Source organism: Rosa chinensis, chromosome 2 (genome assembly GCF_002994745.2).
Source record: "Rosa chinensis cultivar Old Blush chromosome 2, RchiOBHm-V2, whole genome shotgun sequence".
NCBI classification, from domain to species: Eukaryota; Viridiplantae; Streptophyta; class Magnoliopsida; order Rosales; family Rosaceae; genus Rosa; species Rosa chinensis.
In genome coordinates this window covers 21,839,942-21,858,633 of record NC_037089.1, presented here as the reverse complement: position 1 = coordinate 21,858,633, position 18,692 = coordinate 21,839,942, and the positions used below count along the sequence as shown (strand labels likewise).

Here is an 18,692-nt window from a genome sequence, read left to right as displayed (position 1 = left end):
AGCAGGAAGACTAGTTGCTTCAGAAAAGACTTTGCTTTTGGATTAAAATCATAGTCCATATAGTTAATTCCAGCAAAGGAAAGTTACTAGTAGGGATACAATGTATTGGAATGATAGGAGCATTTTATGCGTTTCTATCCCTATATTAATTTTGGTTAGTTTCTTATATTTTCTCTTTATTTATTTAATTTTATGTTTATTAGGTTTTTTGGAGCAAATATACAAAAAGAAAACAATATGGAGGAAAGATGCGTAAATAAGGAAAATATTGAAGTCTAAATCCGAGTAGGAGACCTTGATAGATCGAGAAGCCCAAACCATGAAGAAATCACATCAATTATGTTAGAACCTATTGGAACATGTGGGAGATGATCCCACATGGGAGACAAGGCTCTAGTTTGCTCTCTTTATATATGTTTACACTAAAAACATATTAAATGGACAAACTCAAAGGGAAGGCCCATTGGATGGGAAGCAAACCCCTTTCCATTGGATTCCATTTGATATATTTAATATATCATAGATGGGGCTCTTGGGCCTTGGGCCGAAATTAAAATTCCAATAACACATTTCTTTTTTACTTCAGATAAAGACAAATTTTGGATAAACTTATCCAAAACGGTTGTAACTATCCACGTCAAATTCAACTTGAACGAACAGTTACATCTTCTTGTCCGTCCTCTATAAAAATGGCGTGAAGGTTCAGTGCAAAACATCTTCTTCGACATCTCTCCTTCTCAAAACACTTTAGAGAAACATAAGTGAAGTTTGCCAGGTTTAAAGGCATCCATGCAAGGCCTTGGAACGAGAGTTGTATCCTACAGGGCAGACGTCTACATTCAACCACATCATCAATGTGGGGACGTATTTCTATCTCAAGACATTGCGTTGCATACGCGCTTCTCTCTCGCAAGATGAAGTTAGTGAATTCTAATATACTTAGTTGTATTTATTTGCATATTGCTTTACATATACCTATTTGTTCTTTATCTTTTGTTATTGTATTATGTTGATCATAAATTTTCCAGCGACTAGGATTGATCAGGGGTTGCCAATCCCCACAAGATATAACAAATTAAAGGAGAAAATACTTACAAAATATCGGTGATGACGTGACGCATTCTCATTGGATAAAGCACCGACACAGATTGAGATCCAAAAAGAAAAGGATCTCATATTTATACGACGGCCGCCCAAACTGCCCGATCCGAACAATGGATACCGGATCGAGAAATACAAACCTCAAAATAGCCCCCATTCCCTCTACCGTAATTGGATTTAAGTCCATTTGTCCCCACCGCTTGAACTACAAACACCAACAAGCTAGCACAACCATCTTCCTATACTACCTCAGCCCGAGGAGAGAAGCATCAGTTGAAACTAAAACTGGCAGTCGCGCACCAAGAACAATCCTCTCTTGGATCTGAACACTATAGTGAAGCACCGGCAGTGTCCGACCAGAAGAGAACACAGACTAAGGGGGGTGTATTCAATTCAGATTTTAAAAGATTTTGTTTGAGTTTATATAATCCATGGATTTACTTAATCCACAGATTGTTTAAATTCTATATGAACTCTAATTGATTCTAATGGATTGATTTACTGGTATTTGTTTAGATTTTACAAGTCTTTATGATGTTTTTGGTAGGTTAATTTTCTTCTTCTTCTTCTTCTTTAAAAGCAAATGGTTGTATGGATCCAACTATAATGCTATATCGGTAACAGTATATATATATATATATATATAGCAATCTACCATTCTTTATGTTGTGTATTATAATGATATATGAATAATAAGAGAAAACTAATCAACCAAAATGTTATACAAAAAATAAAGTAGTAAATTAATGACATAATTTATTTCATATCTAATTTACAAAAGAAACATGTGTATATATAACAGCCTATTCTGACTTTAGATGAATATATGTATATATATATATCGGCACCCAGCTTCGGGTTTGATTAAAAAAAAAGAAATATGTGTGTATGTATCATCTTAACAATACCATTGTATGTGAGCTTAATTAGATAGAAGGATTAAGGCTTCTAGATCTATAGTGATAAAAATAAAAATAAAATTATTAGATGAGAGCAGAGGCAAAAGAGGATAGTGGAAAGATAGGTTTAAGACAAAATGGATGAGTGTCACCTATAGCTATTTTTTTTTTTGGTGAAGAGCTTCTTCATTTTTTGAGTGAGAAAAAATCCATCAAAATATCTTGGGAAGTGGTTGTATTGTTTTTGAATTTTGGTATGTATAAAAAATACTATAAAATGCTCCAAAATCCAGTATTTAATGAAATCTTTAAAAATCCGTATATTTTTGAATATCTGCAGATTTGAGTGGATAATTTTAAATCTTAATTGAATACATTAAAATTTTAAAAGATTATTTAAAATTTCTATTAAATACCTATAAAATTTTAAAATATAAAAAAATCTTGTAGACTCCTTAAATAAATACACCCCCTAACCCTCTTTTTATTTTTTCTCCGCACGTTCTAAAGCGCGTGGGATGGTATATGTTAAAGCGAATCGACTTGAGTATGATAATATTTTGGTCTTATTAGGAAAAGACTTTGCTTGTGGAGCTAGTCTAGTCTTCAACAAAACTGCAAGTGAAAATAAAATAGTACAAAACAAAAACAGCACGTGCAGGTTTGATCGGTACATATTGTATCTAACCCAGTCTCTCTCTCTCTCTCTCTCTCTCCCTCTCTCTCCCTCTCTCTCCCTCCTTTTTTTTGGCACGTCAGTCTCTTTTCTTTTTGGTGATCAACATCCAAATTTCTATGGCACCCATTTTGCAGGCTTTAATAAATTTCACAATCAAAAAGTCAAGTCCTTGTGTAAATTCGACAAGATGAACAACAATTTCCACAATCAAAAAGTCAAGTCCTAGTGTGAATTCAACAAGATGAACGACAGTTTCAACCATAATTCATCCATTTCTTTATGTACTTCAACAATCCAGTTTTTGATAAGCAACTGTCACCTAGGAAAAAAAATTAGTAATATTACAATTGAAATATCATTGGTCCAATGATATTTCTCCCTTCAATAATGGTTGAGATCTCAAATTTAATTAAAGAAAAAAAAGAAAATCATAAGAGAGAGAGTGAGAGATTCTTTCAATACATCATAATGATAAACTACATCTTGTTGTAGAGAAATTGAAACTGAGAGGAAATTGCTGTGTGTTCTAATTGATAATAGGGGTCTCTTTATATAAAAGATTACAATGTATAGAATCTCAATCATACAAGGAAAGTAATCGTACATTGAATAGGAATCTAGATCATTCTAATCTAACCCTATTACCACTAGGTAAGTAACCTAGAGTTTGGGTCAAACACAAATTAGGGTTTACTTGAACAGTCCCCTTATATTGTCCAAACTCGGTGCTTTTCTCGTTGCCTCGTTAAAAACCTTGCCGATTAATAAAAACCCAGTGGGACAAAAATAACCTCGGTCGAAGGGAAAAAAGAGCACAACACACCCTTCACGTTTCGAGGTGAACATGTAGATATTTCCCCCTGATGTCTGCGTCTCCCCTTGATGACTACGATCATGGGAGTTCAGATAATTTCCGCAAGCCAATTCTTGCCACATGTTTCTCGAACGTGGATTTGGGCAATGACTTAGTAAACAAGTCTACCACATTATCCTCAGATCGAACCTAGTTCACTTTGGTATTTGAGGAGAGTCTGTTGTTGCTGATTATGCTTGGTGTTGTCGCTTTTGATGTAGCCTTGCTTCATTTGTTCAAAACGAACAACATTATCCTAAATACTCGTAGGCTCATCTTGTGGTAGACTTCAAACCACAATTGTTCGAACATGCATGATTATGGATCCAATCCATAAACATTTACGAACCACTTTGCGAAGAGCAATAATGTCTGCATGGTTCGAAGATATAGTGACTACGGTCTGTTTCGTAGACCTCTAAGAAGTCACGGTCTTTTCCCATGGTGAACACTTAACCAGTTTGGGAGCGACCTTTGTATGGGTCAGAGAGGTACCCAGCATCAGCAAAACCCTCCAAAACACTTATATCATTTTGGGATGGGGATAGAGAACGCAGACCAGCGTTTGGCTGCGTTTTTGGTGTGTGATGGGTCCGAATCCATCTTCTCTTTGTAGGGATAGAACAAGCCCATATCAATCGTACATCTCAAGTACTGAAAGATATCTTTTACACCAATCAAAATGACGTCGCGTTGGCGCCGAGTTATACCTTAGCTAACAAGTTCACTGCAAACGAGATGTCCGGTCCTGTGCATTGATCTAAGTACAATAATGCGCCTATTGTACTCAAGTAAGGCACTTCTGCCTCTAGCACATCTTCGTCATTATCCTTCAGACGATCATGGGGGTGCTTGAAGGTTTGACCTTATTAAAATGCCTAAGCATCTATCGACACGATGCTGAAGTTCCAAACTGAGACATAATCGTGTTCTCCCATAATCCTTCATCTCAAAATCGGATTTCAAGTGTTCAGCGGTTTCCCTTAACTCTTTAAGGGCTTCTAATGAAGATCATATCCAACATGACCATGATGGAATCTGAAACTTGTTATGGAAACGCGTGGGCAGATCCTTTCCCAATCAAGTAGTCATTTTAGCGAGCGTTTCAACTTCTTTGTAAACGCGCTCCGTGGTCTAGAGCCACTTGACTTGGGTAAATGAAGTTCACTATGAACCTTCATGTATATTCCATATCTAGATCCCTATAGAGATACGTAGTGACCACATTTGTAAGCTGCATGTTCAGTTATTCAGAAACTACCAAACTGACAGGGTAGTGGAGTGCAATGACATCCATTACGAGATAATATGTATCATCGTAGTCGATTTCAGGGCGTTCTATGAGAAGCCTTGCTCCATAAGGCGAGATTACCATATCTTTTTCTCACTACGCTTTCTAACAAAGACCCATTAGTCAACAGGTTTTATGTTAGGAGGTGTTGGCATCACTAGCTCCAAAACCTTCCTTTCGTTAGAGAATCCATCTTAACCTGGATCGCATCTTTCCATTTAGGCCAAATTTCTCTACGTTGGCATTCATTCATTAACGGAGCGTGGTTCAATATCATCTGACTCAACAAACTCATGCACAACAAAATGCGCAACTACATCATCAATTATGAAGGAGTTTATATCCCACGTCTCATGTACACTAGTGTAAGTTTCATAGAGCTCTATATTCTAGGGAATAGGTTCTGACGTTGAGGCGTCCCCCAACGATAACCCTAACCCGGAAGATTCTCATGAGATGGATTTTGAGTCTTGATGATCAAAGGATTGGAATGTGCCAAAGTGTCATTCGAACCTACGGGCCTCCCACGGATCCTAGCTGGGGCCATGGCCTGTAACACCAAAGTGCCACTCTCTTTGGCATTGGCGCCATGCCTACCTCCGTGTAGGGTGACGCTATGTCCTCTCATATGGACGTCTTTCCTTGCAGGCTTGTTTGCAGTATATTTGTGTGATCTCGTCACTTTAACATGGATCGAGATGAGACATAGTGAGGACAGGCCACGACAATTCCTGTCATTCCTGCTGAACATCCGTGTTCTTATCTCCCCCTAACGACGGGAAGACTGTCTCATCAAAGTGACAACCCGCAAATCTAGCGGTAATGAGATCACATTGCAAGGGCATTAAGTGGCAGACGATTGTTGGAGTCTCAAATCCAACGTAGTTGCCCATCCGTCTGTAAGGACCCATCATAGAAGGCTGTGGAAGCGCAATTGGCACATAAATGGCTCACTCAAATATGCGTAAGTACGATACTTGTACCCAGTCACTAGCTGTAACGCAGAGGTACATTGAGTGGCGGTGGGTCGTAGACGAATTAGCATAGTTGCATGTAATATTGCATCACCCAAAGCGGATATAAGGAGATTGGTGCATATTACCAATGTCCGGACTATCATCATAGTCGTTTCTGCAAGACCATTTGGGTGTGTACATGGGAATATGATGTCCAACATCAGTCCCATTGCAATATCCATCGAAAGTCTTTCGATGTAAACTCTCTAGCATAGTCAAATCCAATTGACTGAATAGGATGATCTAGGGAGTGAGCCCGTTGTCATATGATATGTGCTAGGAGTGTAGCATAAGCAGCATTTATAGGTGGACAATGGCACAACACGTGATCAGCGTGTTTGCGTGTCAACCAACATCATGAAATATTTAAGCGTCCGCAAGTTGGTTGAATCAATCCACAGAATCCCCACTGATTCTACGTAAGAACAGAATGAGTATGTTCATTTCCTTTGCATAGGACGGTCTTAGTCCTAATTTCCCTAAGGAACGGGCTTTGTAAAACGAGCTAGAGGCTTTAGAAGCAACCAATGAGTATTTTGGTTAGGCCTGAGCGTCTGAAAATGCTATTTGAAGCAAGTTGGTGATTGCAGCATCACCTGGGGCGCCATCACCATGATGGACGCTATCCATGGCATTATGGATAGGGATTGCACCAGCCCTAGGCTGGTGGTGGACGGAGGCAGTGCCCTAGGCAGCTGCGTCCGTCACACTTAGTCCAGAAATCAACATTTGATTCATGCTTCGTTTCGCTCGAAAGAAATGATGTCCATGTAAAGTCTTTAGTAGACGGATCATCAATATCATGACCAGGATGACCTATCTTGTCGTGAAAAAGTCAATATGTGTCTAAATCCAAGAGATCTTCTTTCGTAACTTTATTGGATTTAATAGCTTGAATAGTAACATAAAGTCCACTAGAGAGACACATAAACTGCTCTAAGATGCGTCTTTATTCGTAATCATTATAGGTATTGCAAAGGAACTCATTTCCGTTCTCTACATGTGTTTTTGCCATATATTCATAGGTGTGATTCGCCCTAGAAGCGTAGAGAGTTTCTGTGACAGTAATTAAGGTATCATTTGGCAAGTGGAACTTGGGCTATTCCATGTCCTTGAATTAATACTGATGGCTCAGCCATCGTAATCACAAAAGTCATATGCTTAGAATCAAAATGGAGTCATAAAGAACTCGAAATGTTATTCATAAGCCAACGGAGTTACATCATTGTCTCTTTGACTAAACAAAATCTAATCCAAAATGATAGCTAATGCAAAACAATGGTAGTCGTCTAACTTCTTTCGGTAATTCCAAAATAAATGTGACCAGATGAGTAGAGAGATGTCGGTGGAGCAAGGCTCGCTTAGGTACCACTAATCTCATAACCTTCCTAGACATCACACTTACTTTGAGTGAGCCTACTTTGAAGAAAATCTAAACCATTGACATTTACTACAAAAATATATGGCAATTGCCTATTACATCTTTTGGAAAAATAAAGACTTAAATAGAATTGGCGATCTATTGATCCCAGCCAGATTTTTAGTCTTCAACCCTTCACTCTAGATCATCTTCTTGATCTTCTTGTTCCATATAGTGAGCTTCTCTTGCTTCACAATATGCTTTGTAGGCGGTGGCAATTTCTTCACGAGCACTACAAATGTGTGCCCAATGATCAGACACTCCACATCGAGAACATACATCTCTTTGCTCAAACTCCATTGATTGAGGCGCTTTGAAAGCGTCATTTAGATGGCTCTTAGTGTTGGTGGCGCCACCAACATGGCCAGAGGCGTTGTCTCCCTCTCTCTTTCCACGTTTACCTCTTCGGTTCCGTGTTAGCCTATTTTGGCGATTACCCAAGTAGAGCGATTATATGGACCAGAACGTCCAAATGTATTCCTAAGATTAGGGTTTCGCTCTTGGCGCCCTCTCTTTGGGGCGTGACTATAATTGGATTCCGGAATATTCTCTATTCCCACGGATCTCGAATTATAGTTCTTCACAAGGATGTTGTCATGCTTTTCAGCGACATTCATAGCTCCAATGAGCTCATGAAACCTTGTGATTCGTCTTGCAGTAACATCGATTCCATAGTTCTTAGCAAACATCAATGCAGAGACGGGGAAAGTAGAGAGAATCTTCTCAATCAACATCGCATTTGTGATCTCTTTACCACAGAATTCCATTAAGGATTTAATGCAAAGTGCTTCTGAATTGTAGTCAAGAACTAACTTGAAATCACATAAGCGAAGGCTATGCCATCTCACTTCTAGGTCAGGAAGCAGGGAGTCACGGACGTTGCCAAATCTATCTTCGAGTGAGACCCACAGCATTCTGGGGTCTTCTTCATTCATACACTTGTACTGGACTGAATCATCCATATGACGAGTCATTAGGATGATGGCTTTCGCCTTATTCGCGTTATTTGCCTCTAAGGCTGCTCTATTTGCTTCCAAAGCTTAAGCTTGCTCAACAGTTACCACATCCTGGCTAGGCTCGAGAATCGTATCCAAGATTCCATCTGCCTTGAGATGCTGGCAGATATCACGAACCCACCTGTGATATTCAGAGCCAGTTGTTCCCAATGGAGCAAAATCCAATTTGTTTAGGTTACTCATCCTGAAAGAGAACAAGAAATTAGGGTTAGTTTCGGAGCGAAAAAGGCTACCACAAAAACAAATAAAATTTCTGAGCGTAGTCGCTTCCAAGAAATTAGGAATTTCCGAGCGTAGTCGCTTCCAAGAAATTTGATTCCAAGAGGGGTTGGATTAGATTGAAACAATAATGTTTGCGGTCAATTGTTTTATCTCAACAAACTCTAAGTTTGGAGAACTTTCCAAGCTCCAAGCTTGGAGTGAGCACGAACTCCTCCAGTTCGGCTTAATTTGGTCTCCCCTATGATAAAGAAAGGGGGTTGCAAGTCCCCGAAAAAGAAGAGAAATTAAATTAAAAAAAGGGGAATGTTTAGTTAAAAAATACCTCGAAATAGGTAGCCGGAAAAAGTGGTCGGAAAACGTGGCCGGAAAACTGCCGGAAAAAGTCGGCAAGAAAAGTCGCCAGAAAAAGGTTGACCAGCGTTGACCGGAGGGTTGACCAGCAATGCTGACTTGGCACTGGTTGCTGACGTGGCTTGCTGACTGGGCGCTGACGCGGACACTGACGTGGATCAGGTTCTGGGTTGACGTTAGTGGGTTGCTGATATGATTTGGGCCGAGGGCTGCGTCTGTGGGCCGAGGGCCTGCTTCTGGGCCAAGGGCTGATCTACTGGGCTTCTGGGTTGGGCTCTGGTTCTGCCTCCTTTTTTTTTTTTTTTTTCCTTTTCTGCCGGTTCAGTTGCAGTCGTTTTTGGCGGCCGGTTCAAATGACTTCAGGTCAGTTCTGGGATTAAATTTTTCGGTTCCATCAATCTAGTATCAGGTGGAGGCTGCTAGTGGAGTATGGCTGCAGGAGGTGGTGAGGAAGCCTTTTAGTCACTTTCGGGGGCCGGTTCGGTGGTTTTCCGGCCGATTCTGGTGGTGGCGCCGCCGGTTTTGGATTCCTGGAACTGAGAGCTTCAAGGTGGGCTGCATAGGTTTCTGGGATTTGGAGGCTACGAATTTAGGGTTTCTGGGTTAGGGCTTCGTGCTGATAACGTATTGTAGAGAAACTGAAATTGAGAGGAAATCATTGTGTGTTCTCATTGATAATAGGAGCCTCTTTATATAGAGGATTACAATGTATAGAATCTCAATCATACAAGGAAAGTAATCGTACATTGAATAGGAATCTAGATCCTTCTAATTTAACCCTATTACCACTAGGTCAAGTAACCTAGAGCAAATTAGGGTTTACTTGAACACATCTTATATTCTTAGAGCAATTCCAACAGTTTTCATATAATTTGTATTATACGAAAGCAAAAATTGAAGTTTTAGCTTTTTTTCTTCTCCAATTCCAACAGATTCCCTATTTTACAGCAATCTTTAAAATCTCCATAATTCTTCAATAAATTTTAGAGATTGTTGTAAATTTAGGGAATTTGGTTTTCTCTTTCTTCATTATCTCTAAAATATGGATAGTTATAGGAAATCTATTTGAGCAAAAGAGACTCATTTTTCCCTAAAATAGGGAAAAGTCAAAATATGGGAAAGTTGTTGGAGTTGCTCTTATATAGTCAAAACAAAATATTAATAATATTGTAATTGGTACTGGTTACCTATAAAACAACAGTAGAGACCGGTATGGTACTGGTAAAAAATCTTACACACTCAAATCAGTAAGCCAACTTGAGTAATACACTAAAGTTGCGTAGTCCTTACCCGTCAACGTTGACTTAATTACTACTCAAAAAATTATGTCCCGAACTAAGACTTACCTGTTCACTGAACTTTTAAACGGTAAACGACAATAACTTTCACTTTAATTTTCATTAGCTGTTAGGGGGCCATAAGAACAATTTTTTTCTTCGGTGCAACTTTAAGGAAGACTTGCTTCATGAACATTGTAAAGCTCGTTAAACCGAAATCGTCGATGCGAAGAACACGAAACTCAAAGTTCTTATGAGCGAGTTATGACATGAGAAAATAGAGTTACTGTTTATATAAAGTTGCTATAAGTAATGGTTTCCTTTCGCGCAACTTCACCAATAATCTCAGTAGCGAAGTTGCCAAACTCTTGACCTGTTTTTCTTCACCAACCCAGATCCTAATTGACGCTATCTCTGTTCTTAGGTAGTCTCAGGCCGCCGCCCACACTGGTACTAAAGAAGTGCCTCTTTAAGCCCTTAAAATCCTTGGCCTCTATTTACTTCAAGAACTACTCAAGGCGGCGGATCAAACAACTTCTCCCTCCTCTGACAATCTCTGAGCATGAAACCAGTTGTGTTGGAAGCTCTCTTCCTCTTCTTTCAAACCTACCAAGCCTTGAAATTCTATTCATCTTGACAATAAAGGAATTTGAATTGAAAATTTAGACTATACCAAACCTTTCGAGGCAAATTCCAGTGTAGAAAAGTTTCTCCCCTGGTTGTGATGAAGAGTTTGCATATGTCTCGACCCCTGATTTGGGGTTTAGGTGGCAACGTGTGGAAACGTGTGCTGGCTCCTCTTGTCATGTATTTTTATCCTTTTGGGTATAGCATAGTGTTACAAACATGTCAGTATTATCAGTTTTGTAAGATATAGTTCATTGACCATTTTTCGGTTTTCAATTCGACCGAGGTGATCTGACCATTTGATGTTCGTCGTTCTTGGATCAGTTATTAGAGTTATTGAGTTTTTGTAACTCTTGAAGTTTAGGGGAGTTTCAGCTCGAAGGTGAAACTTGAGTTTTGGGATTCCCAATGAATTTTCATTAAATAATATTAATGATTTCTTGAAATACTTCTGGTTTATTTGTTCGACGAAAGAGGATATTGTGACAAAGGAAGTACGCGCGAGTGATAAGACCCACATCCATCCAATAATAACGACGTAGATTGAATCCGCATCAAAATCTGATCCATCATATTATATAAAAAAGCTATTCCCCTGGCGTTGCTACAGGTCATCGTCAGATTCCAAGAACCTTGCTGTAGAAAATGATCTTAATTTGCGACTAGAGCGCCGCTACAAGTGCTTGCGTTAATTTTAAGGAAAAATCGTCCGTATAGTACCTGACCTTTTCCCCATTCTAAACTTCTGTACCTCACGTTCAGAAAATATCAGAACAGTACCTGAGGTTTTGATCTCGACCGAAGATTAGTACCTAGAGCCGTTAACTCCGTTATAAAAATCGACAACTGAAGGATATTTTCATCTTTTTATATTTTAATCTATTATTTTGTTATCTAATTCAATTTTTTCTACTCTCTCTCTCTCTCTCTCTCTCTCTCTCTCTCTTTCTCTCTCTCTCTCTCTCTCGTCCCCATTCAAACCCAGAAACACCATGGTTTCCAGCTTAGCTTTACCATGATGCTTGATATTTACCTACACATAATAACACTTCTGAATCATCACCCAAAATTTCTACACATTCTAATCATATCCAAATACAAATACCCATATAGCATCAAATCAATAAAATTTCCAATTCAAAATGCAGACAGACAGAGGATAATTTCATCGAAAAGAAAATTCTTGCATCATCAATATGCACCCATAATCCACTATTGAAAGACAAGAGATTGAAGAATGAATTGGGTGTTGTTGAGGTTGGGAGGTTTATGGGTTTGAGAGAGAGAGAGAGAGAGAGAGAGAGAGAGAGAGAGAGAGAGAGAGAGAGAGAGAGAGAGAGAGAGAGAGAGAGAGAGAGAGGGCAACAGTACGCAATATCAGCATCTTTTGGAAAACCCACTATTGAATCACCCATTATTGATCCAAGACTTGAAATTGACCTTGGAATTTGACGGTGGGGGAGTGGTGGATTGGAATAGGTGGAAAGGAATCACAATGAAGAAAGAAAAGGTGTAGGGAATCCAAACTGCAAAACTACCCATTGGCAAGTACTTGAACATGTGTAACTCCCAGGTACTCACTCAATTTCATCATGAACATCTCGATGATGAATTGATCCCGAATTCAAATCCCTCGACTCAGAGCAAGCATGCAGGATCATCAACACCGTCACTGCATTGGGTTTCACTCCAATCAAACCCATCTCTCTAAACGCCACCAAACCTGCCTGGGTAGCCCACAAGAACACAAACATGTCCAAGTAACAAGAACACAAACATGTCCAAGAAATCACATCCTTCACCGGTATTTAATCGAAACCCCCCGCCCCATCAACATACACTTCCCAAACATTTCAACCATGGCATTGCCCAAAGCAATGTTCAAATGAAACCCAAACCGAATTGCCTCGTCATGAAGCTCTATTGCTTTTCTGAGATTGCCAAAACCATATAGGGCCTTGGCAACAGAGAGCAGAAGATTGTTAGGAGCAATGTTCCAAGCTCTGAGTGAAGTGTAGAGGTTTATAGCTTCCCTCAGTAGCCCACGTCTCTTGAGTGTAAAGATTGGAAGGTGCAATCCTTCTACCAAGTGATTCATTAGAGGAATCTCAACAATAGAATGTACAAGGAAGGGAAAAAAGTGAAGAGAGAGATGATGATCAATATGAAAACAAAAAAGCAAATATTTCCTTAAAAAAAAAATTTTGCTTTTATATATATATATATATATAAATTATATGGAGAAAAAAAAGGAAACAAAAGAGAGGGTAAATCGGTCATTTAATGATCACTGTCAGTTTTTGTAACGGAGCTAACAACACCAAGTATCAATCTTCAGTCGGGGGTCAGGTACCATTATGATATTTTCTGAACGTAAGGTACTGAAGTTTAGAATAGAGAAAAATGTCAGGTACTGTACAGATGATTTTCCCTAATTTTAAATACCTTTTAGAACATTTCAATCATCGTTAAGAGATGGATGTACATATAGTATGCTGAGAGCGCATTTCTTATGATTAAGAGGAAGCATCAATTGAGCTAGATTAAATATACAATAATAATCTATCCTATATAGGCAATAATTTGCATCTGCCACCTCTTGAAAGATGAGCAAAAGTTCTCGTCTAAGTCGTTAGGTTATATATAGTCAATTAGCTACTTTTGTTTTTATGTTAAGGATTGGTTGTTGTGTGTATGCCAGTTCAATGGTTGGTGAGGAATTAATAAAGGAACAGGGGAAGAAATATATATATTTGGAAAAGACTTGTACGTGGATCACATGAAAGTTATGGTCAATGACTCTCTAATGCGTACAAACACCAAATAAATTTATAAATTCCATTGACTATTGTTGAAGGCATCAATGCAGATCTACAAAACTGAACCATTTCAGTTTTGATTTCAAACATTGCTACTAAGTTCTGAAGTTCATGCGTTCTTGAAGTAAGTATACTTTGTCAAGATCCTCTTCTTGAACTCTGTAGTCTCAAATTAACTCTGATGTTTCTGTAGTGCAAAGTTGTTGTGATCACGTACTTTCTGTATTGCTCGAATACTATAAATTCTTACAATACACATGTTTACCTTCACCTGGAAATCTCCAGCATTCTATGCAACTTCTTTCAAGTTTGTAAGGTTTTTATTAACTAATTAAACCCAGGTTTTTAACTGAACAAGTTAACATTTTAACTGTTAGTTACTCTAATGAATAGCCTGTAGATGTTAGTCACTCTGTCATATTACTTAAAGATCAAGCACTCAAGCCTTCCGGCTTCTATTATCATGTTCAGTTTGGATAGTATTTCATTTTTCATGGTCACGTGTAGGCCTCGGAGTTTATATTGGGCTCAATCATACCCTTATTTGGTTGACTCTACTAGTAAGACTGTTTTAAGACACAACAGATCCTAGTGTCCTACGTGCAAATTAAGGGGCATTAATGACGAGTAATCCAGATAATCTGGAAGATCCAAATCAACAAAGGTTATTCTTGCTTGTCAACCCTGAGATTATTTTGTTTTTAGTTGATGTTATACGGATGAAGACTTTTTGGGATAGATTTTTTAACCGAAGACTTCTCTATTGGCCGTTTTTTTCTCGTCACTAATGACTTTTTTCTTTTTCTTTTTCTTCCTCAGCCTTACACCAAGAGCTTCAGCAGCACACCCAATTAAGCAAAAAAGGAGAATTGCTGTGATTTTATATCCATGTTGGCGACCAATTTTTGTAATCTCATGTGTGATTGCAGTTTCAGTCGATCCTTTATTCTTCTACCTCCCTGTCATCGACGAGAAAAACAAATGCCTTGGAATGGACAAGACGTTGAAGGTGGTTGCCCTTGTCTTGCGATCACTCACGGATGTCACTTTGATAGTGAACATTATATATCAGTTTTGTAAGGCTATTAAAGCTGCTATGAAATCAAGAGACGAACAAAAGAAGAAAAAAGAGGCACAAACAAGAGGAAAGAAGGATAAAAAAGCAGGTGGAAAGTCAGTTGGCGAATGGAACGAGATAGTTCCATTTGCCAAGGCATTAGCTCAGAAGTTGTCATGGCGCTCCATCATAATCGACTTCTTTGCTGTTCTTCCGATTCCTCAGGTAAGATGAATATATTAAACTTTAATAGTTTATGTCAAAGTTACCAAGAAATTTTCTCATCCATTCTCACGGAGATAAATATTAATTACTAGACTATTAGCTGGTTAATTGGTTGTGCAAGTTACTAATTATTAATAACTTCCTAAACCCATTATTAATGATTTGGCCAGGTGCTAATAGTAGCTGCTGCTTCCAAAATGAGAAGCTCGAAATATATAGACAAAAAAAAGACTCTGAATTTCTTTCTTCTTGCTCAATATTTGCCAAGGGTCTACCGAATGCACCATTCGTCTATAGAACTTAGGAGGAAGACTGGAATATGGACTAAAGGTGCCTTCAATTTTTTCTTATACATCCTTGCCAGTCACGTAAGTTTTTCTTATATATTGTCATTTTCATTTTACTTGGTCTTTATTTCTCTCACCAATTAATTAGTCTTTTTATGGTTTAGGTACTTGGAGCCTTTTGGTATTTCTTCTCTATTCAACGAGAGACATCATGTTGGCACCAGGCATGTGTAAAACATAGTAACACAAGATGTAATTATTATTGTGATGAAGACACGGCATCAAGAAATATGACGTTCATCAATTCTCTTGATGAATTTTGCCTTGTAGATGTGCCAGGAAATGCTACAGCACCCTTCGATTTTGGAATATTTCTTGATTCCCTTAAGACCGGTAATGCGGGGTCAATAGATTTCAGAAAAAAGTTTTTGTACTCTTTTTGGTGGGGCCTACGAAATCTAAGGTACACACACTTCATTTAGTATATTTTGATTTAGGAGTGCAAACTAAAGAAATTGGAGTCCACTATAAATCCTTAACTCTCATTACTTGTTTAGGCTTAGTAGAGATAATTCAGAATGTAGTTCAATTATGACATTATGCTTGATATTCAATTGTTTATGAAATTAATTTAGTGTCAAATCTTTATACATTTCCCTAAACCCCAAATCTTGATTATAGGGGACCCCTCTTTAATAAAGACCTTATAATGTATCATCGTTTGATGAATTTTATGTTGAAAAGCTAAATATCAAATAAATTTTTAAAATTCAAAAAAATAAAAATATTTAAAATATTTATTCAACTATTTAATTTTCTTTTAATTCTTTATTTGAGATCCTCATTAGAAAGACTTCATCTTAATGTATAACAACATACATAGTACAAATTTCCACAATTATATCGTTGGTCGAATTGTTCAGTTGTTCTCAAAAAAATTATGTGGTGCGTCCGTGCATCTAGAATTGATAAGTACTAGGGGATCGATGATGTTACTGCATAAAATAAAAGTACAACACGTGGGAGAGTAAATTGAGTGTAAGAAATTAAATTTTAACTACAGAAACCTTAGTTTCAAATCTATTATGCATTTAATTCACTCAACTCCAAAATTAAGGGAAATCAACATTTGCTAGTTAACCATTGATTATTATCTCAAATGCATGTTATATCCTAATATCCTTTAATTACCTTTTTTTCTACAGTAATTTTGGCACAAATCTAGAAACAAGTACGTACGTGTGGGAAAACTGCTTCGCTATTCTTATTTCTGTCATTGGCTTGCTACTATTTCTATATCTTATTGGGAAGGTGCAGGTAATAACGTGTCTTCCTATTCATCGACTTACAATGGACTAGTTTGACATTAATCGCTCACATTCTCTTTTGGCTTTGCTAAAAGTGCAGATGATTTTTTTTTTTTATCTAAAATGGCACATAGATTGTTTCCTCAATGATATATGCCTTGTAGCTAGCTAGCTGGGTTTAGATATCTGAGCAGCTGACCAAGCTATTGTGTTCATGCAACAGACATTTATCTCGATGCGAACTCAAAAATCGGAGGAGAGAGATAAGAAGCTTAAAATGAAAAAGCTAGGTATACAAGTTTGGATGAACAAACACGGTTTCACAGATGAAATGAAGCTGGAAATGAAGGAACATGTAAAACGAAATTGGGAAGATATCAAAGATGCTGACATGGAGAATTTATTCTCTATTCTTCCGGGAAAAACCAGAAAAGTCCTGAAGGAACATATCTGCATGGAAATGCTTAAAAATGTACGTATATTTATCCTCTCTTTCTATATTAGAAATTGATTGTTGATAATATGAATATTACAATATTTAACAGTGATGACACTGATCCATACCATAGAAATGAAGCTAAAGGAAGAAATTATGGATGAAAACTATATAACTCCCCAGTTACTTACTTTTTAAACATTCGAGATTTACGTGAATAACTTACTAATATAATGAATTTCTGAAGGAAAACTACTTTTAATTTTTTTTTTCTTTACAAAATTTATCAATGAAACAAGTAGTAGGCGGAATGTGAATAGTGGTAAATGGTAATGTTTCATATCCGGTCATTCCAATGATGTAATTTTATTCAGTAAATAAAATAATATAAAAATTCTTTTCCTCAAAAAAAAAAAGAAAAGAAAAAGGAATATGAATGAATTTCTCAATGAAACATTTTTTGTTAAGGTGAAACCGTGAAACTTATTCTTATGTAATGACAAATTATTAATATAATCTAATCAGGTGCTACATGTGTAGGTCCCAAAGCTTGCAAATATGGATGTAAAAGTGTTGAAGATGATCTGCGAATATCTAATTCCAGTCAGCTACCTGGATCATAGCTTCATTTTTCGAACAGAAGAACCAATGGATCGCATGCTCTTCATTACAAAAGGCTTCGTGTTGACCTCCCCGACTAGTGATAGTAACCCTTCAGTGATCGAGAAGAGGTCCCTGAAAAGTGGTGGTTTTTATGGAGACGAAGAGCTTCTGACTTGGGTAGCATCCAAAGAAAATCCCTGTCTTTCTGACCTTCCTACCTTAAAGGAAAATGTCAAATGTCATTCAAAGGTAGATTGCTTTGTTCTCTTGGCCAAGGATTTGAGAACAGTAGTTTCCAGATCCAGAGTCTATTGGGATCTGAACAATTCTGAAAAAAAAGAAGAGGTAGCAAAAGCAGCAATCCGTCCATTCCTTCGTCTCCGCCTTGATCATCAAAGAGCGGGTGCTCAGAACGGAAACAGCAGCAATCACATAGTAATAGAAACCTCTACATAATCGCTCCTAGCGAATTGAAGGCATGCATATGTGCTAGCCTTATAAGGAAACTAGCTAGCTAGCTACCGATATATGGCCTGATTTACTTTTATCTACAAACATTGAAATAAATATGTTTTCAGATTTCACTATAGCTGGAGTTTGAGAAGTAATCAAGAATTATAGAGCTTGAAGTTGATTTCATTAATAGAATTGAAGAATTTCAGTAAGGCTACTCTGTGGTTGTTGGAGTCGAAGATACAATCAGAAAGAATGAAAATGAAGCCTAAAAAATGAAGAAAATGCTCACAGCCTCATATCTAAGCCTATATCATTTCTTGAATCTGAGTTTTAGAGAGAGAGAGAGAGAGAGAGAGAGAGAGAATCTGAGTTTGTAGAGAGAGAAAGCCAGAGTCAAAAATCTAGCGGGGCATCAAACCATGTCAGACTGATGACATGGCTTGACGAGATGATAGAAAAATTTCTCATGGGAAAAGACCAAAGACCACCCCACTAAATAGAACAGAAATTGCATCCGTGAGTGAGTGTAAGGTAGTCATTGGGATTCTCACACAGATTTTGGTAGCTATTAGGATTTATACCCACTAATTTCAATCAGTGTGTATAGCTCTTTTTGCTAGTGGTGTACAAATGCAGCTGGCAAAACCCTACCACTGGGCAACACGTAGTAGAAGCAGTAATAATTGCTCTAATTATCACTACTAGAATTTTGGCTTTAGACATCACGACAATTACATCGGTGAGGAATTC

General features: G+C 37.8%; 1 protein-coding gene across 2 annotated transcripts; it reads left to right on the top strand.

The window, feature by feature from the left end:
* The first annotated feature begins 13,625 nt into the window (after window positions 1–13,625).
* LOC112189062 (cyclic nucleotide-gated ion channel 1) lies at window positions 13,626–18,073 on the top strand. 2 transcript variants are annotated; one of them, XM_024328328.2, is made up of 8 exons: window positions 13,655–13,695; window positions 14,079–14,235; window positions 14,391–14,853; window positions 15,024–15,221; window positions 15,305–15,603; window positions 16,346–16,457; window positions 16,671–16,919; window positions 17,424–18,073. In XM_024328328.2, exons 2-8 carry the CDS (start codon window positions 14,192–14,194, stop codon window positions 17,940–17,942), a joined length of 1,884 nt encoding a protein of 627 aa, XP_024184096.1. In that variant the 5' UTR covers window positions 13,655–13,695; window positions 14,079–14,191; the 3' UTR covers window positions 17,943–18,073. The 2 variants fall into 2 exon arrangements, with proteins under 2 accessions (XP_024184097.1, XP_024184096.1); XM_024328329.2 differs by lacking the exon at window positions 14,079–14,235 and having other exon boundaries at window positions 13,626–13,695.
* Window positions 18,074–18,692: the final 619 nt, after the last annotated feature.